The sequence below is a fragment of the Ursus maritimus genome, unplaced genomic scaffold, assembly GCF_017311325.1.
Source record: "Ursus maritimus isolate PB19 unplaced genomic scaffold, ASM1731132v1 scaffold_17, whole genome shotgun sequence".
In the NCBI taxonomy this organism is placed as follows: Eukaryota; Metazoa; Chordata; class Mammalia; order Carnivora; family Ursidae; genus Ursus; species Ursus maritimus.
In genome coordinates, this window is record NW_024424119.1 from 46801971 (window position 1) to 46826109 (window position 24139).

Here is a 24139-nt window from a genome sequence, read left to right on the forward strand (position 1 = left end):
AAAACAAGATGGTACAAAATCATTGAAAGCTTAGAATTTCTTTCTTAGCCAGTAACAAATAACTAAAGAGACTAAATGCAGTAATTATATATCTTGAAAGCATTTTCTTATATACATTATCACCTTGCCTTTTTCCATTTTGCTTAGGACAAATAGCAGCAAACGAAGCCCTGAAGAAGGATTTAGAAAGTGTCATCAGTGGGTTGCAAGAATACCTGGAGACTGTCAAAGGCCAGGCCGCTCAGGCCCAGAGTGAGTGCAGAAAGCTACAGGATGAGAAAGAGACATTGCTGCAGAGATTGAGTGAGGTCGAGCAGGAGAGGGACCAACTGGAAATAGTGGCCATAGATGCAGAAAATATGAGGAAGGTATGATTTGTTTTTTTCTTGCCTGTTTCCTCAGCCTCAGAAGTAGGTGATGCCCAAATTAAGTTAGTTAAAGAAGTTAGCAACCGTGTAATTGGAAGTAACAAAAAGTATTAATGGCCATTTAATGGCGTTTTTCTCTTTAGTTGTGAAACACTAGGAATCATTATTTTTCCCCTACTAAGAAAAGGAAGATTATTCTGAGTTTTTATCCCTGAAGGGTGTTGTTATCAAAGAACTCTAAAAAATATGCAATTTAGTTATTACAGTTGCTGTATTAAGTGTTCGTATTTTGTTATTTGTGCAGAATTAAGCACAACATACTTGTCTTATTCTTGTTGTTATTCACAATTTTAACTTTATTTTACGAAACAAGACACAGTATTCTAAACAATACCCTTCCATACCTGGCTTGTTGCCGTTCATTTGGAGATTTCACTTGATCTCTTTTACGTTTTAGTTGTTTGACAAAATTTATCATGCATGAGAACCTGGATTCCCAAATTTCATGCCCAGTAGGACTTGCTATGGAAGTTTGAATTCATATATTTAATATTATGAAAATTCTCAGGCAGATAAAAATGTCAAAAATTATGTTTAACACCATGTACTCTCAACTCAGCTTAAGAAATAAAACATTGCAGATATATATGAAACCCTCTGCATACCTCCACATAGAGGTAACAGAATCTTAAATATAGTTATTTCCCCGCACCTCTTTTATTATATATGTAGCCATCCACAAGCAATATGTAGCATTGTTTTGCATAATTTTAAGATTTATATTAAAGATATCACAGAGTGCATATTCTTTGGCCACTTTTTTCTTCCTTTCTGTTTCTGTTTTGGGGAATTATACGCATCCATACTTATAGCTCTAGTTTGCTTATTTTTATTAGTGTATATAGCATTCCATTATAGGTACTACCACAAATTTATTACTTACTCATTCTTCTCGTGGAGGACGTTTTGGTGGTTTCCGGTCTTTTGCTATTACAGTGTTGAGTGTAACATCCTTGCACACATCTTGGGCACGGGGACTATGTTCAAGATTGAAACTCTTAAGTCAGAGGGTGTGTGCCCCCCTTAACTTCACTAGACACTGTCAGATTACCATCCATAGGGATTCAGTCAGTTTCTACTCAACCAGCAATGTGAGCACCACCACTCTACCACATCCTTGCCAACACCTTAGTGTTATCTGACTTTTATTTTTTTAAGCTTTTATTTTGAAATAACTTTAAATTTACAGGAGAGTTGCAAGAATCATACAAATAACACTGTACCGTGCATTCAGAATCATCAATTAATATTTTGCTATATTTGTTTTCTCTTTCCTATATAGTTTTTACATGTTTTTATATAAAATTTTTTGTAACCACTGAAGAATTAGTTGTAGACATCACCCTTAGCTCCTAAATATTTCATCATGTGTTTCCTAGGAACAGGGACATTTTCTAACATAGAGTATCTAACACAGAATAATTATCACATTCTGGAAATTTAACATTTTGTCAGTCTTGGTGTTGCCAGTCTGCTGAGTTTGAAATGGTATTTTTTTATTATGAAAATTTTACATTTATAGGGAATGTTAAAAGAATAGTTCAGTGAATATGTGTTCTCCTAGATTAAAAAAATATTTTGCTGTATTTATTTTTTTTTCTCCTTGAGTAATTTGAAAGTTGCAAGCATCAAGACATCAACCCTTAAGTACACATCTCTTAAAAATCAGGACATTTTCCTCCATCACAACAATACCATTATTATACCTAGAAAAATTAATAGTAATTCCCTTATGTCATCTAATATCTGAACCGTATTCAAGTTTTCCCACTTGTGCCAAGAATGTCTTTTGTAGCTGTGTGTGTGGGTGTGTGTGTAGAGATCAGGCTAGTCAGCCTGTAGAGTGTCCCACATTCTGAATTTGTCTGTTGTTTTCTCATGGTTTGTTTAAATTGTTCCTCTGTGCTCCATGTAAACTCATATCTTGTTTTATAACTGCTTTTTCCCTGGATTACTGAAGACATTGAGCACCTTCCCTTTGTTTATTTGCTATTCAGGCTTCCTCTTCAGTGAATTCCCTTTTCATATTTTGTGTCCCTTTTTCTATTGGATTGTCTGTCTTTTTCTTAATGATTTTTAGGAGTCTTTATATATTCTGGACGTTTGTTGATTATAAGTGGAATTTGCATTTTGCACAAGCAACCCAAATAATTCAGACGCCAAGTGGTTTTTGGACCACTGCTGAGAATCCCTTCTATAGACGTTCTCATCACAGGATCCTCCTCTTTAATTTAGAATAGTTTGATCAAGTTCTTCATGATCCCAAATAAATAGATAAAAGCTGAAATAATCATAAAAAACCGACGAACTAAAATGAATCAGAACTGTGGTATGCTAATCAATACGTACTTATATTCTCGTCAGCACTCATTCAAGTTCATCTATCATCCTCAATTAAATTAGAGAGTGCTAATCCAATTTTGTTCTTCTAATAAGTGAACGTGCTGTGGTTTAATAGAAAGGGTGTGGGTTTTGGAGTCAGATCTGGGTTCATATCCTATCTTTTTTAAGCTACACAGCCCTGTGCAGTTTACTTAGATAGTCATTCTCCAGTTCCTCTTCTGTAAAATGGGGATAATACTGTGCCTTACACAGTTGTTGTGAAGATAGGATGAAAGAATAAATATGAAAACATTTATTCCGGTGACTGATGGAAAACAGGCCTTATATTTTATCCCCCCCTCTCTTTTCTTCTTATGTATTCAGACACGTTTAAAGTTTCACACAGCTGATTACTTTGGAAAACATGTTGGTAGCACACTGATTTTTCTGATTACGTTTAGTCAGGATTTTGTTTTCCAACCTGGATATGCATAGCCTGCAGCTTCCTCGTATTGCTAATGAAAACTTTCTGTGCCAGGCCAGCATTGGCTGGCCATTTGGTTCACGGTGCTCCAGTTACTTATAATGACTTGCAGATGCGTATGCAGAACAGGGAGGGTTCCATAAACGTACTGAATCCTTACAGGAGCTCGCAGAACTGGAGAGTGCCCTCCAGGAGCAGCATGAGGTGAATGTGTCCCTGCAGCAGACCCAGGGAGATCTCAGTGCCTATGAGGCTGAGCTAGAGGCTCAGCTGAAAGTACGGGATGCTGAGGCCAACCAGCTCAGGGAGGAGTTGGAAGAACTTAGAAGGTTCAGCCAGGTGAGTAGGTGCATAAAGCCATCTAGAATGCGAGGCCTGTGGCCTTAACATACCAGCCTTTCTTTAATGTTAGATGAACCATTTTTTAATAGAATATATGTGGAATGATGGGAAGAGTACATTTTTGGAGTCAGGTGTTCTGAGTTCAAATATTGCCCCTGTGAGCCCCTGTGTGAGCATGCAAATCACTTCATAGCTCTTGAGCCTCTGAGAAATGCCTCCTTGTCTGTAAAATGGGTTATCGTGAAGATAAGGGCAATATTGGGCATGAAAGCACATAGCAGTTGGTATTCAATAAATTCTAGTTTTTCTTTCTCAAAACAAGGTTAAGAGACCTCTTTTAAGTTAGTGTTATATTTTATTTTGCTACTTTCTATTTTGGTTGGATAAAGTATCCACTTGTTTAGATTGTACTTGCAAATTAGAGAAATAATTATTCATCCAATAACCACTTACTGTCTGGCCACTGAGGGCAGGTGCTATGGACGGTGCAGTGAACAGCACAGACACGGTCACTGTCCTTGTGGAGCTGGCAGTCCAGCAGTGAGACAGGTGTGGGAGAAAGAAAGGGATAGTGTTCTGTAGCGGGAGAGGTGTGGTTAGGGAAGACAGCCTTAAAGAAATATTGCAGCAGAGACTCAAAGGATGAGTTGGATTTTGCTGTGCAGAAGGAGCAGGGGTGAAAAGGGTAGGGGTAAAGAATGAGTGTTCTAGGCTGACACGAGGAGAAGAAGCATAGTGCATTTGAAGTGCTGAAAGTATGCCTCTTGGATGCCAGGAGCGAGAAGAAGAGTAGGAAAGAGGAAGAGAGAGAAAGAGGGGCAGACAGGGGCCCGTTACAGCATATTCTTTATCAAATTAAAAATTAATTTTGTTTAGCTATAATTCACACGGGCTGCATCCTTCTCCAGGAAGCCCACCGTGACCTTCCCTCTTGTGCCTGCTGGAAATCTGGGTTCAGGATCCTACTTTAGTTTTCCTGTGGCCTGTGCTCAAAGCATTTTAGATTTTTAGATCTAAAATTTGTAGATCAGCTTAAATTGCCCATCTCTCCTGCCAGACTCGGAGCACAGTGAATACCTAGATTGTATATGCCTGTTTCTGTCTCAGTGCCTGGCACATAGAAGGGGCCAGTATGTACTTATTGGATGAAAGTGAAATAAAATAAGATAGTTTGAATCCCAGGAATGTATATAAAATAGCATTCATGTGACTAGAAAAGGAAATAAAAATAGGTCATGCTTATTGTAGTAATTAATTTGTATCCCTTATCAGATATCAAATGACCACCTGACAGTTGTCAAGATTATATTTCTCAAGAGTATCAAGTTTTACAAAACTATAGTTGGTAAGATCAGAGTATAAAAAAATAGGAAATTGGGGGGAAAACCATTAAGATAACAGTAAATACAGATTTCTAAATAATAAGAAATAAAATTTCTACATGGCATCTCATTTCAAATAAATTCTCCTAAGTTTTCAAGCCAGCCTTTACTAGCTTGAAATCTATTGTCCTTTGTATTCCCATGGTCCTTTTTTTTCCTCGTAAGTCTTGACAAAAATATTATAACATCCTGGCCTTTTCGCAGATTTACTTGGTATTAAGAGGGATATTCCCCTTCTTGGGAGGAACACTACCAGCATTGGTCTTCAAGCCATATATTGAGAATATGGAGCTTAACAGATCTCTCTCTGATCTTCAGATCTCTAATTGGTATACTTTAGCTGTATGAAATCACTTGTGAAGCTTATTAAATGCAGATTCCTATCCCCCCACCCCCGCCAGAGCTTCTGGCCCATTGAGGCTGAGATGTAACCTGGGCATCTGCATTATTAACAAGCACACCGAGTGATTTGGTACAGGTATTTGAGGACCACAGTTTGAGAAATATTGGGCTAAGGGAAGGAAAAGCAGTAACTGCTGAATCACTCACAGAACTTTTAAAGGTAGGTACTTGGGCCCACCCCTGAGAGTCTAATTTGGTATATCTGAGCTGAGCTGATTCTCATGTTGACTGTTAAGTATTAATGGTTGAAGGAGGCATATGAAAAAGATTAACTTGGGCTTTGAAATTTCAACATATAAACATAAAACCGCGTTATTATAAAACCATAGCTATCAAGGGAATGTGTATGTATATGAATGTATTTAGGCCTTTTAGATGAAAAAAAGTGTTGCTGTTTATGTTTTCCTGTCGTTGCTTCCCATGGCAATAGTTAGAACAATCGGCCCTTCAAGCGGAACTAGAGAAGGAAAAGCAAGCCCTCAGNNNNGCCGTCAGAAAAGCCCAGCTCTCAGAAGGGAAGGACCAAGAAAATAGTGAGCTCCGCACACAACTCAAACAGCTGCAGGTAGAGACATGTCTGTCCAGGATATATTCTTACTTGGGACACCCTCAGTGTGTTTAGTCAGACACTTAACCTGCTCCAGCCTGTGGTAAGCAACTTGAATTATTAGAAAGGAAAGATTCTGGATGGGATAGTACCGTAGCCTCTGTTCCCTTGTGAGCCCATCGCTGTAAGATTATTAACACACACATCTTTTGTGTTGTTCTCGTGGAGCCAGTGTCGGGAGTACACAGCAAGTGCTGTATAAATGAACAGGGGAAAGCAATACCTGACGTTTCCCTGAGAAGCAGATTTGTCACCATACTGAGCCAGAAGGATCAGATTGATGCATTCTTCTTCCACTGAAATATCTTTGTAATTATCCAGGAATTTAACTAGAGTGGGTTGCAGAACTTCTTAACCGTAAACAGTTTTCACAATCCCCTCAGAAAGGATGCTGTTACAAATGCAGTCATGGGGCGCCTGAGGGGCTCAGTCGGTTGAGAGTCCTGCTCTTGGTTTCAGCTCAGGTCATGATCTCGAGGTCATGGGATTGAGCCCTGGGGTTATGGGGTCAAGCCCCACATCATGTCGGGCTCCCCACTTAGTGGGAAGTCTGCTTCCCCTCTCCCTTTGCCCCTCTCCCCCGCTTGTGTGTGCGCACACATGCATTCTCTCTCTCTCTCAAATAAAATAAGTCTTTAAAAAAAATGCAGTCATTTTACATCTGTGGCAGTTTGCTTTGGCAGAGTATTTTTACTGCCGCTGTCATAATCTGCCTAACAGACTGCCAGAGAAGCAGGTGGACAGGACTTTCCAGATAATTAAGCTCTCAGAGAGCACAGATGTCTGAGCAAACAAGTACCTGGATCCACACTCAGGTTTCAGTCTGTGAGGCCAACGGCCACTTGGCTGGCTGAGGTGGCATGTGTTATATGCTTGGTTATATGCTGTGGTTTTAGGGAAGGCTTCCGTGCCGGGGGGGGGGGGGGGGGGGGGTAGGGAGAGGGGGGAGGTTGTGATAAATAAGACTAATAAGCTCACCCAAATTCTCTCTCCTCTTCCAGTGCCTTGAATATTTTTTCCTTGAAGTTTAAGGAAACGTAATAACCTAGAATTTAATTTTTATTGCTATCAGCTTAATTTCTGAAGCAAGTATCATAAAAGATGTACAGATTTTCCATTCTTGTTTGACTTGTGTGTCAGGTGTTCAATAGCTTACTGTTTTTTATTTTTACTACGGAAATTTTCAAATAATCACAAAAGCAGAATAGTCTTTTGTTTACCCTACTTAAATAATCAGCATTCTGCCAGTCTTGGTTCTGTCATTCCACATGTTTTGTTTGCTGGAATACTTCAAAAGAAAATCCATACACCTTTATTTCACCCATAAATACTGTAGTATACATTTCTTAAAGAAAGGGACTAAAATGTCTTCTTCTGGGGCCTTCCCCTCCAAGTTAGAAACTGAAGTCAGCTTTCCAGAGTACTTAGCCCATGCTGTGAGACTACCTTACTTGGAACTAGGTCCTTGGCCTACTAACCTCCTGATACAGAGTTCAGGTTAATCTCACTCTGCATATTGTCTTTGTCAGAAAATCATTTAGCTGCAGTGAACAAAAGCCTACTAATACGAGCTCCAGAAAGGAGACAGAGCTGCTCTGTCAGTCAGTCTTTCAGGAGCTACATGGCTCTCTCATTTCTCCTTCTCTGTCTCTGTGGGCATTGTATTTGCCCACCATGGACTCCAGCCCCAGCTGACATATCTTTACAAGGCCTCCTCTTACGGACTTGATGTCCTGGGTCTTGGTCCAATTTTGAAGAGAGTGAGAACTTGTTTTCTGGCTAGTCAGCGGATTGTCTGGGTCGGATCACTTATGGCCAAGATTAGACAGTGGTACAGATCTGGGCGCCTCAGGGCAGTGAGCAGGACAGTTTGCAGATAACAGGCTCCAGATGGGATAGGCAGTTAACATGTTCATTGCAATTCTGAATTCTCCATTTTAGTTAAGAGTATTTCGCTGAGTTTGAAGGAAATTAATCACTCCAGTGGAATATAGGCATTCAGGGGAATACAGGCAACACCTTAGGATGCAGAACTATTTTTCTTTACAATTCAAGGTGATTTTAGCATTTCTTTTTACTTGAAAGAGGCGATGTGTGAATTTAATTCTTGGGATATTTGTGTTTGTTAATAATATGCTGGCATGTCACAAATACTCCCACAGAGAATTATAAGCTATTAGAGAAGTTTCAGTATTAGAGGTTTTATTTTAAGTTGCTTGGCAGACGGAGTATCATGGCAAAGTGTTTTTTGGTTTTGTTTCTTTAACTTTGAATTATGGACATTTCAAACACATACAAAAGTAGAATACGAAAATGAATCCTTATGTATGTATTACCCGTCTTTACCAGTTATCAGCACGTGGCCAGCTTTACGTCATTTGTAATGCCTGCCGTAACACACCCCTCACACACTGAATTATTATGAAATACATCTGAAAATCTTGTGGTGCCTGGGTGGCTCAGGTCATGATCCTGGGATCCTGGGATCCAGCCCCGCATTGCATGCGTCAAGCTCCCTGCCCATCGGAAAGTCTGCTTCTCCCTCTACCTCTGCCCTTCCCCTCCCACTCATGCTCCCTTTCTCTCTCTCTAATAAAATCTGAGCCTGATGCGGGGCTCGATCCCAGAACACCGGAATCACGCCCTGAGCTGAAGGCAGACGCTTAACGACTGAGCCACCCACACGCCCCTATACAAAGGGTTTTTTAAAAATACCACTTTATATTTTTAAATTATAGTAATTCCCTAATAGCAAATGCCTTATCATATGCAACTTTTCAAATTATCTCACACAGTTTGATTTTGTTTTGTTTCAGAAAGAGAGAGAGAGAGTGTGAGTGGGGTGGTCAGGGAGAGGGAGAGAGAGAATCTTAAGCAGGTTCCACACTCAATGTGGAGCCCAGTGCGGGACCCACTCCCGCAACCCTAATTGCTCAGTTTTTACAAGTGTTGGTTGGAATCAGGATCCAAATAAAGTGCACACATTGCATTTGGTTGACTTGATTCTTAAGTCTGTTCTGGTCTATAGGTTTCTTCCTTCTTTCCCCCTTTGTTATATTTTAAAGAAAACCAGGTCTTTGTCCTGTATAGTTTCCTATATTCTAGATTTTGCTGGTTGCATCTTTTCTGGTCTTGATTAATATGTTCTTAAGTTGCAGGTGGAGGCTTATTTAGATTCAAGTTAGTTACTTCTCAACAAGAAGGCATTCCTAGGTAGTGTTCATAGGTACTTAGTTTTGTATCACATCAGGAAACATTGTAATGCCTGGTTCTGTCTTTTGTGACTTTAGATTTATCAGTAGATTCAGATATTGTCAGCCCAAACAGAAAGCATTTTTAAAGAATCGATAAAGGAAGTTGAATAGAACTATCATATGACAAGTACTACGGTCTGTGTATGGGTATGTGTGTATTTTAAATTTTGTTTTGGTAACTTTTACCTCCCCATTTCACTATCATCCATAGGATGACAATGACCTATTAAAACAGCAACTTAAAGATTTCCAGAGTCACCTTAACCATGTGGTTGATGGTTTGATTCATCCAGAAGAGGTGGCAGCTCGTGTGGATGAACTAAGGAAAAAACTGAAGTCAGGAGCTGGGGAAATGAGGTAATGAAAATTCAGGACCTCCAGATACTGAGATTACTGAGTTATGAACATCAGGTTCATATAGACTCACCTTCCCAAGTTCTGTTAATGGCTGATTTCTTTTGTAAGTGTTCCTATGTCATATTTCTGTGATCGAGACACAGGATTGCTTCATTCAAACTGCCTGTCACTGATTTTTTTACATTTTAAATCTTTCATACAGTTTGGTATTATTTAATTTAAAAAGCAGAAGTTTTAAGAGTAACTCTTTCTTGAAAATTCATTGAATATGGTCTGGAAGTAGAGCCATATTATGAATTTTAAATAGAAAATAAATATGAAAACCAAGGCTAATTTAAATACATGAAAGGACATTTATTCTTTGAGCAAACATGCTTAGCTTGCTAGGAGCCTGTATTTTCGGAGTGACAGCGGTCACTGGAATAAACAGTGATTTGCACTTGGGAGGTGCTGAGGTGCTGACCGACACCAGCGCCGTTCTAGGCAGCTCTCTCTGCTCCCGCTCTGCTACCAGCACGTTTGCACCCAGCCTCCCACATGAGACCTAAAAGGTCCCATTTATACCATCTTTTTTTCTCCCTTACCAGAATCCATACTTCTTCGGATGTCTTGGGGAAAAGTCTTGCTGATTTGCAGAAACAGTTCAGTGAAATCCTTGCACGCTCCCAGTGGGAAAGAGAGGAAGCACAGGTGAGAGAGAGAAAACTCCAGGAAGAAATGGCCCTGCAGCAGGAGAAACTGGCGAGCGGACAAGAAGAGTTCAGGCAGGCCTGCGAGAGGGCCCTGGAAGCGCGGGTAAGGAAAGGGCGAGAGAGGCAGCTGGAGGGAAGTGTTTGGCCAATACTCAGGTTTTCACCAAATTGCAGTGCTTCCTTCTCATGTAAATACAGGATACTTACTGTTATTTTCACTCTAAACAAGTCAAACTGCCTGTGACTGAAATTCAACCCTGAATATGGTTACTGATGTCAGTCAGGAGTCTTTGTGGCTGTGTTTTCCTTGTGTTGGAAGCAAGTGAGAAAGAAATGTTTCTGAGCATGTAGGTAAACAGTACTACAGTGCTAGAGTGTAGTGTCGAGCTAGAATCTGAATTTTTGGATGTAATTCTTTTAATGATGATGAGAACATTAAAATGGATCCTAGAAAACATTCAAGATAAAACCATGCCCTGTAATTCATTACTACAAAATTTCGTTACACTCTTTAGTAAAATGACATGTGATTCTCTAAAAAGTTTTTATTTTGCTTAAAAATCATCTTTGAAATTTGATTTCCTCACAGATTAGTTTTGATAAGAGGCAGCACAAAGCGAGAATCCAGCAGTTGGAGAATGAAATTCACTATTTGCAAGAAAATCTAAAAAGTATGGAGGAAATCCAAGGCCTTACAGATCTCCAACTTCAGGAAGCTGATGAAGAGAAGGAGAGAATTCTGGCCCAACTCCGGGAGTTAGAGAAAAAGGTGGGAAAGACCATAAAGCATGATACCTGTGTCCCCACACTTGGGTCCTGCCACCCCGAGAGCAGGCACTCTGCTTGGGGCCTGATCCACAGTGGCCTCTGGGAGCGTTGCTGGCCCAGAGGTGGACTGGACCCAGGGCAGACCGGGATGCACGTGATCGAATCCAGGGCCTGAGCCAGGGTGCCACGGTAGATGAAAACGAGAGAGCTGGCACGTGAGGAGGGACCTCAGGGCTTCAGTGCTGATGGCAAGAGTTTGCCTCCTCAGAAACCCCTTGCCCAATTGGACACATCCATGGGAAATTACTTTTTAACTCCTCATCTTCCTTTCTAACACGCCGGCCTCTCTTTTTGCTCCTCCATCCCACTTCAACCATCTCCTCCCATTGTCACATCCTCAACCTTGTCCAGTTCAGAAGTTGCACCCACCACCTCTGAGATCCCGAGCTGAAGCAGCCCATGCTGGTCATAACTCTCTCCGCTGCACCCCACACTGACAATTTTTCAGCCTCATTGACAACTCCAGGGCACAAGTCCCACCTTTTCTGTCTGTTAGGCTTTCCTGTCTACCTTGCTCGTCATCGCCTGACCTAAATTCCATGGTTCCCCACTCTAGCCATTTTTGCAAATGCCCTCAAACCCCTTGTCCTTTTCTCCTGTCTCGCTTGCCTGACAGAACTGCAGCTGTATGCTTTCTTTGGGCTGAAACCCATGCTGAGTATTCCTGCAGAAAAATATCACCCACCCAGGCCTAGCGGCATCATTATAATCTCTTGGTCATCAACCTCAGACAGGCAGTATTATCCTTCTCTCTAACCAGTTCCCTCTCCCACGCTCCACTGTTTCGTACCTTGTCACTCCCCACACGTGATTCTCCCTTCTCCCAGCCTCAGTGAATGACTTGCTTCATACTTGATGGAGAACCTTTCAGTTCCCAAGTCCTGTTGTGTCTGCCCCTCAGATATATCTGGAATATAGTTCCTTTTCTCTTCTCTGATGCCACCACCCCCATCCAGCCATCATCTCTCTTCTGAACAACTGGTATGGCCACCTGACAGATCTCCCAGTCCCACTGATGACCCTGCTCCACTGAGCCACCACCAGGCTCTTTCAAAAACATGCATTGGCTTTTGTTAGTCCCTACCCCGCCCCCCCAGCCATTTCTCCCCTCTCCAGGAACTTCTGTTGTTTTTATGAAAAAGACCCAAATTCTTAAGTCTATGAGGCCTGGCATGATCTGCCTCTTTTAGCTCGCTCCTATTCTCACCAGGCTCCTTTCAGTTCCTCAAAAATGCCAAGTTCTCCTGGCCTTCCCACATGCCGTTCTGTCTCCTGGCCCATGTTCCTCCACCCTTCTCTCTGCCCCCTACCCACCAATCTCCGTCTCTCCTGCTGTTCTCTCAAACAGTACCCTGTTCTGTCCCTTGATATCTACTAACTACATTTTGGTTGTATATCTGAGTGTCGCTCATAAGCTCCTTGAGGGCAGTAGCCCAGTCTGCTTTATTTACCACCATATCCCAGTGCCTGACACGGCAATCACAAGGGGCCAGTCCATCACTTGGTGATGGTGCCAGGAAATGGTTTTCCAGTGAATGGGTAAATCTGTGATCACTAAGGTTCTTGACTAAGAAGACTGATTTCATTCTAAATTTACCATACAGCTTTGCGTTGATTTTATTTATTCATTTCCTCAGTGAATATGTATGGAGCACCTCCTTCGTCCCGGGTATTATCATTGTAGGCACGGGCCAGGTAGCTGTGAACAGAGTCCCTGCCCTCATGGAGCTTGTGTCTTAATTCATTGCTGCCGAGTGGTTCATCTATTCAATTAATGTTTCTTTTATTTTAGAAGAAACTTGAAGATGCCAAGTCTCAGGAACAGTTTCTTGGTTTAGATAGAGAATTGAAGAAACTAAAGAAAGCCGTGGCCGCCTCTGACAAGCTAGCCACAGCTGAGCTCACCATCGCCAAAGACCAGCTCAAGTCCCTTCATGGAACTGTGATGAAAATTAACCAGGAGCGTGCAGAGGTGGGTCCACGTGCTTAGAGCAAGCTTCCACCGGCACTGCTGCCCAAACACATAGCCACTTGGATCATTGTTCTTTTGTTATAGACTTTGGTTATCTTAGAAACCACTGTAAAGTTGTCTGTCTCCCTTCAGACCTAAAGATTGTATTTCTCCCGTCACAGCCCTGCCACGGGTCCTGCCCTCTCCTGAGCCCTGACAGGAACCACCAAATGAGACGTACTGTCCCCACCTCCAAGTGTAGAGCTCTGCCTCGGGAGATGGCTGTGCTTACACAGCTGAAAGGCTGGCCATCTCATCCTTCTGAACCCCAGACTTCTCCTCTGTGCAGTCAGATAATATGTGACTTCTCGGGCTGTTCTGCCTTCTGACTGAAATGCTGTCTGTAACAGCTTAAAAGGGGCAGATGCTCATGAGATTAAGACAATAGATCATAGGAGAGAAAATCTAATGATGAGAGTCCAGAGAGACACCAGTCATGGAAGACTGGAGAATAGTGAAGAAAAAGTTAGCTCTTGCTCTTTCTGATGCAGCCCCTTGCCCACCTGGCCCCGTGGAGGGGGCGAGCAGGCTGCCAAGTGATGGGAACAGCACAGGACAGGGTGGGACCCGGTGCCACACACCCATGGGCTAGCCAGGCTGGCGATAGGACAAAAACAGAGGGGTCAGTCTGAGAGGAAGAGAGAAATGAAGAAGACAGCAAATGATGGCGGTGCTGCCTTTCTCCTACCTCTGTCCTAGCAGGAGCTGCAGGAGACGGAGAAGTTCAGCAGAAAGGCGGCGCAAGCGGCCAGGGATCTGACCCGAGCAGAAGCAGAGATCGAACTCCTGCAGAACCTTCTCAGAGATAAAGAGGAGCAGGTCAGTGCTGGGACTCTGAGATCTCCTCCTTATTGGGCCTGTATCAGTTCCTAAAAGACAAAAGTAGTGGAGGTGACCGCTCAGAGAATTTGGAAGTGTAATGAGTGGTTCGTCAGCACTTGGTCCTCTACTGCGTGCCAGGTGGAGTGCGGTTTCAATACAAGGAGTGATGTGGCATCCTCATGAGTAAAGCATGGGTAAGAGTTCTAGAAGCCTAAATCAAGTTGCAAGGATAAGTGCATCTGGGAAAAAGTACTTGTGGGCAACTTTGTATATGTCATTTTTTAATAGTTTCGAAATGAGATGGAGAAAGTAGATGTTGGCAGTGGAGGAGCGAACTCACAGGTGCTGGAGATGGAGAAACTGAATGAGACAATGGAGAGACAAAGGACAGAGATTGCAAGGCTGCGGAATTTACTCGACCTCACTGGGGCTGGTAAAATATTGGGCTTTGATTTGGGTAGTAGTTTTAAAAACAGTTGTTCTAAAGTCAAATCATGTTGAAAAAAAAGATGATCCTGTTTGTTTTCGCCTTAGCAGATTTTTTGAACTGAGATAGATAATTCCATGCTTGGTTTACAGAGCTGTGATAATTAGCTTAATGAATAAAAACAAAGAATTTAAAAAACATTTTATGTAAATGAACTGTTGAGGAACTTGATTATAGTGAGACAAGAGATTTTTGAATTTTCAAAAGAAATAATGTTTATGAATCTGTTTTCTCTCTCTGGCTCACTTTATAAATGAACAACAGAGGGGTATGTCTGTCCTTTTTAAGGGTTAGCAAAAACTTATTACCGTGGAACAGGCTGAAAAGTCAGCTTTGAGGAGCTGATCAAGGTCACTGGCCGCCATGGCATCACTTGTTGAGAGGGGAGGGAGATAGATGATTTCATGCCCAATTTCACAGAATGGCTTTCCTTTGCAGATAACAAAGGAAGCTTTGAAAATGTTTTGGAAGAAATTGCTGAACTTCGACGTGAAGTTTCTCATCAGAATGATTACATCAGCAGCATGACCGATCCTTTCAAAAGACGAGGCTATTGGTACTTTATGCCACCACCATCATCATCGAAAGTAGGAGTCTGTGATGCTGGGAGCGTATACTGAATTTTCTTGAAGGAAATGTGACAATGTTCTCTTCTCTCAATTTGTGAAGAAGGTGTCGAGAACAATGTGTCTAGGCTAAGCCATGCATTGAAGTTTAATATTTGAGATGAAAATAGGGCCTTCTCAGGAATATTGCCATTGCCCATTCATGCTCAGGTGGTATGTTGTGGGTCCCTGATAGAAGATCCTGCAAGGGGATAAGGCGACGAGCCCAGAGTGCCTGTTGGAAATGGGTATAAAACTGTGCAGAGGCTGACAGAAACCTGGGCACCTGGATTTCAGTTGATTTTAGCCAACATTTCATTCGTGTTCACTGAAATCCAGGTCAGGTGCTAGGTGGGGTGGGGTGCCATGAGGAATGGTCTAGCCCTTGCTCTCAAAGAGCTCATGCGCTGGTGCAGACCGGTACACCAGTGTAATTACAACAGTGGCGTGCATGTGACAACAGACTTGACCTGCGTGCTCTGGTGTAGAGAAGTGTTAGGGATTCCTCGCATGGGGAAGTTCAGGAAAGAAAGCTTCACGCACAGTCATGAAGTCAGCACTTAGCCCTCAAGGGGCGGGCTTTTAGAAGGGAGGAAATATGTGGAAGGGGGGAATTGGTTGAGCTGTGGTGAGTAGCCTTGTGGGGCTGGACGGTTGGATGGGAACAGTGAAAGGTGAGTTTGGAAAAGTAGATTGGACTCATACTTTTTTTTTTGTTTTGTTTTTTTTAAGATCTTATTTATTTGACAGAGAAAGAGATAGCCAGCGAGAGAGGGAACACAAGCAGGGGGAGTGGGAGAGGAAGAAACAGGCTCACATGGGAAGAGCCTGACGTGGGGCTCAATCCCAGAAAGCCGGGATCATGCCCTGAGCCGACGGCAGAGGCTTAACAACTGAGCCACCCAGGCGTCCCGGACTCACACTTTTGAAAAGGGCCTCAAAATCTGTTGCACTGACTTGTGGAGGCCTTGGAGACAAGGCTGTGTGTAATATGATCAGAGCCATAGTCTAGGAGGAATAATCAGGCTGAGGGTGGGGGCCTGACTGGCGGTGGGTGAACTTGAGGCGGGGTGGGGGGCGCTGTGTGATCTCATTCTGTGAGGGACAGGAGCCAGAGCTAGAGCAGTGGAGCTGGAGGAGAAGAGACGGCACCGAGAGATGTTCAGGAGACAGAATGGTCAAGGCTTGGGGCTTGAAGGTGGGAAGTAAGGAGAGGATGGTAAGCGGCCCGCCTCCTGAGCCAAGGGGCTGGGTGACATCCTGCCAGAAATCAGCTGACAGGCAACAGTCAGGGTGAAGCGGCTGACACATTAGGATCCCAGGGCTGTGTAGATTTAACCAGAATCCAGACCGCCTTGACAGCCAGGGCTGGATGTGGAAGCTGCCAGGTTAGATGTAACATTGTAAAGCTGGGCGAGGGTTTGGGAAGGAGACCTGCTTATGACTGGGAAGGAGGCAGGGTAGCAGAGTGTAGCTTCACAGCCACACCAGGCTCCCAGGACAGCAGGAGACTAATATCCCAGATGGCCTTAAAAATTCACTGGTTTCCTTGGCCTGCCTTGGTGGTCCGTCAAGGATAAGGCAGAAGGGGAGGAACCACCAAGAAAGATGAGTACTGGCGAGGAGAGGCCGACACTCAGTCCATTTACCTGACTCGACTGTGTAATCATGTCTCACTTCTGTCTGAAAACTGATAATTAGAATCTATGAAAAGAAATCAGTTCTTTCTCAACTTTGCTACATCTCAACTTTGTTCTAGACTTTGGCATTTCTCCAACTCAGCCTTTTCATTTCTAATAAATAGTGGGCTCTTCTATCATTTATTTTAGGTTTCCAGCCACAGTTCCCAGGCCACCAAGGACTCTGGTGTCGGCCTAAAGTACACAGCCTCCACTCCTGTTAGAAAACCACGTCGTGGACGGCAGGATGGAAAGGAGGACAGTGGGCCTCCACCTGTCTCAGGATACTGGGTGTATTCTCCCATCAGGAGTGGGTTACATAAATCATTTTCAAATAGAGGTAAGTTAAATCAAAGAAGGGAAGTTGCATTTCTCTTTTATTGGTTCCCTGAAATCTGTAAGACACAGTCCAGACTCCTTAGCTTGCTCTGCAAGCCCTCTGTGCTGCGGCCTTGGCCAGTGACCTCTTGTCTCACCTCCCATTACTGTCCCACAGTCAGCCATCCCAGCTGCCTGAGATACCCACAGCATGGCACGTTCCTCTAACCTCCCTGTTTTAAACCCTCTGTTAAGAACGTCCTTCTTCCTTCCTGTCCTTAATCTGTTCCTGCTTAACCTTCAGCAAGACTCAGGTCCTCCAGCAACACTCCGTTATGTACCTTCGTCCCCCCTGCCTCACGCAGGCTGACTGAGCAGCTTCTTCCCCTGTGCTGCTGGAGCATGGCAGGTGCTTCCATCCTTGTGTCCTGGCGTTGTTTAGCTCGACTAACGTGAAGTGGTACAGGTCCATGTTCTAAAACCCCGAGAGGAGGAGTCGGACTTGGGAGCCCATCCTAGCTCTTGCTGTAGGCAGCTGCGTGGGCCTAGGCAAATTATTGAGCTCCTTTTACAGTGTTGAGTGTAAAATGGGAATATCACCTTTGGAGAATGTGTTTATTCGGGAGCTATTTATTGAGTGCCTGCTGTGTGCTAGGCTGTCTGTCATCGGTGCTAAATGTGGATCCTGCCGGTCAGGGAGATAAGCAGGGAAGCCAGCAGCTCGGAGTGCCGGGCACCGTGATTGTGGGTCTCACTGCTCAGCTCTGCATTTCTGTTGGTCTCTTCTGCCACCTGAAGCAGGCACCCGAATGGTTGCTGAATAAATGAACGAATGAACACAGAAAAAAGCACATCAGCAGATAGGCACAAGAAAAACTCAATTATCAGCTACTGAAAAGAACATGAATCCCTGTTTTGATCAGCTTTTCAAAACTGCTTTTGACCTTTTTTGCAAAGTTTCATTCCCATGTCTCAGGGATTTGGGCCTAAATGCTGCCATTCTCAACAAAATTTGTTTACCTAATAAGCCATGGGGGTAAAACACGCTTCTGTTTATTTGTTTAAGATGCAGACAGTGGAGGAGATAGCCAGGAAGAGAGTGAGCTAGACGACCAAGAGGACCATCCATTCGTACCTCCTCCCGGATACATGATGTACACTGTGTTTCCCGATGGTTCTCCTGTACCCCAGGGCATGGCCCTGTATGCACCCCCTCCTCCCTTGCCCAACAATAGCCAACCTCTCAACCCCGGCACTGTTGTTTATGGCCCACCTCCTGTTGGGGCTCCCATTGTGTATGGGCCTCCGCCTCCCAGCTTCTCCGTACCCCTCATCCCCGTGGGGGTGCTGCATTGCAACGTCCCAGAACATCATAACTTGGTAAGTGGAAAGACACAGTGCGTCCATGGTAGACTGAGTAAGTTTATATATGTAATGATTCGACCTATTTATGAACGAGTTATGTCCCAAGTTTGTTTTCTAAGGTTGGCGTTTAGAATGGAGGAAGCATTCTCTTATTAAAATACTCTTCTGGACAAGAGTTAGGATACCAGGCCAGTCTGCAGACTTTAACCATCTTGTAACAAAAATGCTTTCAGTCCAGAAATTAACCATTTTTGGAAAGCTTATTGTGTATTTTGAGAAGTACTGATGTGTACAGAGAGGTGTCTTCACGTAGTACCGCCTGTACTTGTACACACATGTATCCGTGTGCACACACACACGCATGTGCTGTGTATTCGCGTGTATGAGCAGCAAGTTTGTAGTGGGGATAATCTCTGGGTGGGAAGATTCATAATTATTTTTTTCTTTTCATAATTCTTACACAGATTTCATATTCTGTTTTTCCCACTTAACGTTACAAGCATTTCCCCCGTGGTTTTACAAATGTTTTTAAGCAGTACTTTAATGACTGTATAACATTTCTTCATTTGTAGGCACCTTAACTACGTAAATTTTAGTGTATTTCAAATTCTTATCTAAGGCTAGATTTCAAAAATGATTACTTCCTGATCACTAGCTTGCTTTGTAACTCTGTGGTTCTAAAGAACTAGAATGTACTACAAACTCCTCCTTCAAACTCAAGACAGAGTCTAAAGAGCTCTTTAGATTTTCCTTTCCCTCCCAGGAGATTGAGAGGAAGACAAGGACTAGGACAGTCGGTCAGGCTGGTGGCTGAGGGCCTGCGCGTGCTCACACGGCTGAAATGGTAGTCACTCACGTCGCCCTGCAGAGTCTCAGCACACGTGTGTTTATGGCAGTGCTGTCGGCTCGGCATGTGACCCCCTCTTACACTGGTTCTGTTACCTGCCAGCAGTACCCGGCTGTCCTGTAGTTTCTCACATGCCCTCCTAGACCTCCGTGCATTTGCACGTGTTCTTTCTTCAGCTTAGGTCTTCCCCATGTCCTTTATTCTTCAAAACCCAGGCGAAACACCCCTTCCTCTGCGCAGCCTTCCAGACAGCTCCCCTCCCCTGTGCCCAGAGGAGGGAGAGACCGCTGTGTCAGTCTCTTCTACTTTCTGCCCTCTGGAGGTAGAGATCATGCATAAGAGGTGCTTGGGGAGTGGGTGTCCACCATAGTTGGGCTGATGGAAAAGTTAAAAGCTCTCTTAGGTCATCGGTTTCATCTGTGGGATGTGAAAAATTGGCTTGGCGTAATTTTTCTTTTCGCACTGAAGTCTTAGAAGCTACCACTGTTTTCACATTGTAGATAGCACTCCAAGCCCAGTTAATTGCAGCCTTTGGCAGGAAAGAAGGGAAACATCAAGTGATGTTCTCAGTACTACTTTTTTTCCTTTGTTCAGGAGAATGAAGTTTCTAGATTAGAAGACATAATGCAGCATTTAAAATCTGAGAAACAGGAATTGTGCATGAGAGCATCTAAGCAGCAGTCGGAGAAAGAACTGGAAGAACTGCATCGAAATATTGATGGTCTTTTGCAAGAGAAGAAAGACTTAGAATATGAAGTAGAAGAATTACATAGAACCATCCAGAAACATCAACAGCGGAAGTAATTATTGTTAGCCATTTTATTTTTATAATTCTGATGAATAAGATACTGGCTCATTAAGGTAACCTAAATTAGTGTTTCCAGTAGAACTTTCTGTGATCTTGGAAATGCTGCAGATCTGTGCTGTCCAGAGCAGTGGTCACTAGCCCCATGTGCCTATTGAGCCCTTGAAATGTGGCCAGTGGAAGTGAGGAATAGAGTTGAATTTAAATTAAAGTAGTAGCCGCTGGGCGACACCCAGGCTGCGTAGTGCAAGTCTGAGTTCTCTTGGCCAGTAATCCAAATCAGCTCTTCTTGTAGGCCCTGTTGGAGAATGGCAGAGCCATCCGCCCTCCCCAGTTACCCTGACTAAAAACACGCCAGGTGTCCTCCGTGTCTCTTTCCCCACTTTGCCACACCTCCAGCTGGTGTCCAGGTCCTAGAAATATACACAAAGAGTTGTTAAGCTGGTCCCCTTCTTTCATCACTGCTGCCCCGGCCTTTAATCAGGTCATCCTCGGTCATTGTAATAGTTTCCACATTGGCCTTCCATGTCCAGCCTCTCCATTCTACCCTCAACATAGCTAAGATCTGAGCATGCCACTCCCCCATGTGACACAGTCCCATCACAGTACATGCCGCCCTCCAGATCTGAACCCTGCCTGTCTTACCTTCTCTCCCACACACAGTGTTTGTTCACGCCCTGTCTACTCTTCTGTGGTTTCCCCAAACACCACATCTTCTCCTGCCTCCCCACCTTTGCACATACTGTCCTTGCCTAAAGTGGCTTCCCTACTCCCTGCCTAACTCCACCCTGTCTTTCCGGGTGAAGGTCAGGGATCCCATCTCTCACACAAAGCCTTTCTCATCTCAGGCTCCCGCAGTTTGGGGTTGACAACCTTGGGCATAGTACTGTTCATGCCATGTTGTAAGGAGCCCAGGAGGGCAGTCGCTGGGCCTCCGTCTTTGTGCCCGGCATCTGGCATAGGGTCCGGTAACAAGCGCAGTATCTGCTCAGCGCGTCAGACGGGTAGAAGCCCATCCTCGGCGGTAGTCCGTGAGTTATCGTGGTTCCCCGGTTTTTTGTCGTGGAAGCCAGACTAGCCCAGGCACCACAGTTGGGGGGAGATCTGTGGAGGTCACAGAGGTGAGTGAGCTATGGTCTCTACCTTCTAGGAGCTCACACATGACTGGCTAATAGACCTGGCAGGGAAAAGCAGGGGTCACACCAAGAGAAAACGGGGACTAGATGTCGGAGGGTTGCAAAGGTGATTATGCTATTTTGTACGTATGTGATGGGGGAGAGGGTTTTTATTGTGCGGTGGTTTGAGGGAGGGTAGGAAGGCAGTGGGATAACCACTTCTTTTCCTAGTTATAAAAGTATAATAAATGATCATTTTGAATTTGGATAACACAGAAATGTCCAAGCAAGAAAATAAAGATCATCTGTCTGCCTTTATTTAAAGAGAAAGAATTTGTTAATATGTTGATGAATTTATTTTCATCTTTTTCTGTCATAGTTTCATTTTCAAATAATTTTGACATGTTAGCCTTGAGTTAGTGAATCCTGTGTCTTGCTTTCTGATCTGTCAAATACTGTCACCATAATTTTACTCTAGCAGAACAGAGTAAATGGCGAAATTAGGTAGTCCTTGAGGCAGCTGCTGAGCTGCAACTTGAGAGCGAATTTTAAGGGAATGGATTATTACTATGGTAGTAGTTTGTTTTATTTTTATACCACAGAAGAATAGAAGTATCAACACTGTCTTGACAAGTGCTGACCAAAAAAAAAAAAAAAAGAATCAAAAAAGATATAACAACTACATCATACTTTATGCATATTGTGTACTCCGTGTCAACAGTACACCATATATTTTTTTGAAGATTTATTTACTTATTTTAGAGAGAGAGAAAGATTGTGCATGTGTGTGAGGGGCAGAGGATGAGGGAGAGAGAGAATCTCAAGCAGATTCCATGCTGAGCACAGAGCCCGGTGCAGGGCTCGATCTCATGACCGTGAGATCATGACCTGAGCCGAAATCAAGAGTTGGACGCTTAATCGACTGGACCACCCAGGCGCCCCCAGCAGTATGCCATGTTGAATAAGAGGGTAAACATAGGCCTTGAACATAATCAAATGTAGGTGTCTCTCCCACTGCTTCTCATATGAAATTAGAAAATCAGGGCACCTGGGTGGCGCAGTCGTTAAGCGTCTGCCTTCGGCTCAGGGCGTGATCCCGGAGTTCTGGGATCGAGCCCCACGTCAGGCTCTTCCGCTGGAAGCCTGCTTCTTCCTCTCCCACTCCCCCTGCGTGTGTTCCCTCTCTCGCTGGCTGTCTCTCTCTCTGTCAAATAAATAAATAAAACCTTTAAAAAAAAAGAAAAGAAAAAGAAAATCATCGTACATTTTTTAATCAGGCTACAAGTGTCTATATCGTCTGCATTTAAAGTGTCTTAATGTGTGTATATATGATTTTTTAGAGACTTCATAGATGGAAATGTTGAAAGTCTTGTGAATGAACTAGAGATAGAGAAGTCACTCAAACACCGTGAAGATATTGTCGATGAAATTGAGTGCCTTGAGAGGACCCTTCTGAAGCGTCGCGCAGAGCTCAGGGAAGCCGACCGGCTGCTGGCGGAGGCCGAGAGCGAACTTTCATGCACGAAAGAGAAAGTATGTTCTGTTGTGGTTTGGGCTGATGGTGCTTACTTTTGGCGGCATGAAGGACTAGGAAGAAAGCATGATAAGAACACAGTCATCCGAGGCAGACAGTTGGGTTTCAGGCTGCGCTCTACTAGTTAAAGAGCTGTGAGAATTGGGGCGAGCCCCCTAAAATCCCCAGCTTTGCTTTCCTTCTCTGTCAGTTCAGGCCAGGAATACCAAGGCTGTTCAGTAAGGGTTAAATGAAGTAACATATATTTTTTTTAAGATTTTATTTACTTGAGAGAGAGGGAGCAGCAGACTCCCCGCTGAGCAGGGAGCCCGATGCGGGCCTGCCTCGATCCCAGGATCCTGGGTTTATGACCTGAGCCAAAGGCAGATGCTTAACTGACTGAGCCACCCCGGCGCTCCTAAATGAAGTAGCCTATTGAAAGCTACCAAACTCGTTTAATTCCTAACGCACCCCACTTCCTTATCCTGCGTGTCTTTTCTAAATTACTTGGGCTCTGATAGCTCTGTGTATTAAATAGGTCAGTCTTATATTCTTCTAAAACAGCTGAGGATCTCAGAAGACGACTTCCTAGTATTGCTTTGTTCTCCTATAAAATCAAATATTTTTTGGTCTGAGGTCGTGTTCTTGAGACTACAACATAGAAGGAAATCAAGGAGGAAAAGGAGCTATCTTTTACTGGGCCTTTACTCTGGCCACACATTGGCTGTTTTATAAATACCGCCTCATTTAACGTTCCTGGCAACCTGTAAGGAGGTGGTTAGCCCAGTTCAGCAGTGCGGCACAGAGAGGCTGGCAGCTAGCCCAGGGTCGCACAGCTGAAGTTCTGCTTCACCAAGAGAACTTTCTTAGTTTGAGGAGAATTCCAGAGTGAGGAAGTCCCAGACTCACATGGAGCATTTCAGGAACTACTATTTACATGTTGCTCTTTCAACATGGATGGATTTAAATGAACAGAAATCTATTATCCAGGAACCGAAATGAAGGATTTATTAAAGAAGTTCTGTGAGTGATGGCTTTAATAAGAATGGAAAAACATCCTGGTGTCTTTTCAGACAATCAGTTCCTCCTTCTGTTAGATACTTGTGAGAGAACATAGGTGTGAGCAGGACTGGAGAAGAATTTATCACTGGTGTATAAAGAAAATGAAAGATATTGGTAGTCGGCAGAGATAGTAAGTGAACCGAGGCTAGTAAGCTCTTCCCCTTCAGCCTCCCAAAATGACTCAGGGAGGCAGCTTGCTAAGGGGGAGTAGAGTAGGGGGGAGAAGATGGTGTTACGTAAAGATGCCAGATGTGTTAAAACCTAACAAAGAAAGAGACCAAAAACTGCTTAGAAGCATGGGCATGTAGTGCATTATGTCCAGTGCTGTGCCGATGAAACTGACTGGAACCAGCTCTCTGACATGGAAAGAAGTGTGGTGAAATATGTGGCTGTATGAATGGATAAAGATGTG

The 24139-nt window shown here is 43.6% G+C and overlaps 1 protein-coding gene across 8 annotated transcripts in view; it reads left to right on the forward strand.

Moving 5' to 3' along the window:
• The window catches only part of CNTRL (centriolin), a 77980-nt gene that overhangs the window by 34994 nt on the left and 18847 nt on the right, over positions 1-24139 (forward strand). For 7 of the 8 annotated variants that reach the window (XR_005835237.1, XM_008698824.2, XM_040631813.1 and 4 more), the window contains 14 exons: positions 148-368; positions 3397-3573; positions 5791-5925; positions 9433-9578; positions 10166-10373; positions 10860-11039; positions 12891-13070; positions 13812-13928; positions 14220-14364; positions 14857-15005; positions 16853-17042; positions 18087-18400; positions 19827-20032; positions 22493-22685. Coding sequence is in view for 7 of the 8 variants with exons in the window: in XM_008698824.2 (XP_008697046.2) it covers positions 148-368; positions 3397-3573; positions 5791-5925; positions 9433-9578; positions 10166-10373; positions 10860-11039; positions 12891-13070; positions 13812-13928; positions 14220-14364; positions 14857-15005; positions 16853-17042; positions 18087-18400; positions 19827-20032; positions 22493-22685 (2561 nt within the window). In the remaining variant the exon portion in view is untranslated. The remainder of the gene's footprint in view (positions 1-147; positions 369-3396; positions 3574-5790; positions 5926-9432; positions 9579-10165; positions 10374-10859; positions 11040-12890; positions 13071-13811; positions 13929-14219; positions 14365-14856; positions 15006-16852; positions 17043-18086; positions 18401-19826; positions 20033-22492; positions 22686-24139) is intronic. The other variant, XM_040631814.1, reaches the window with a different exon arrangement.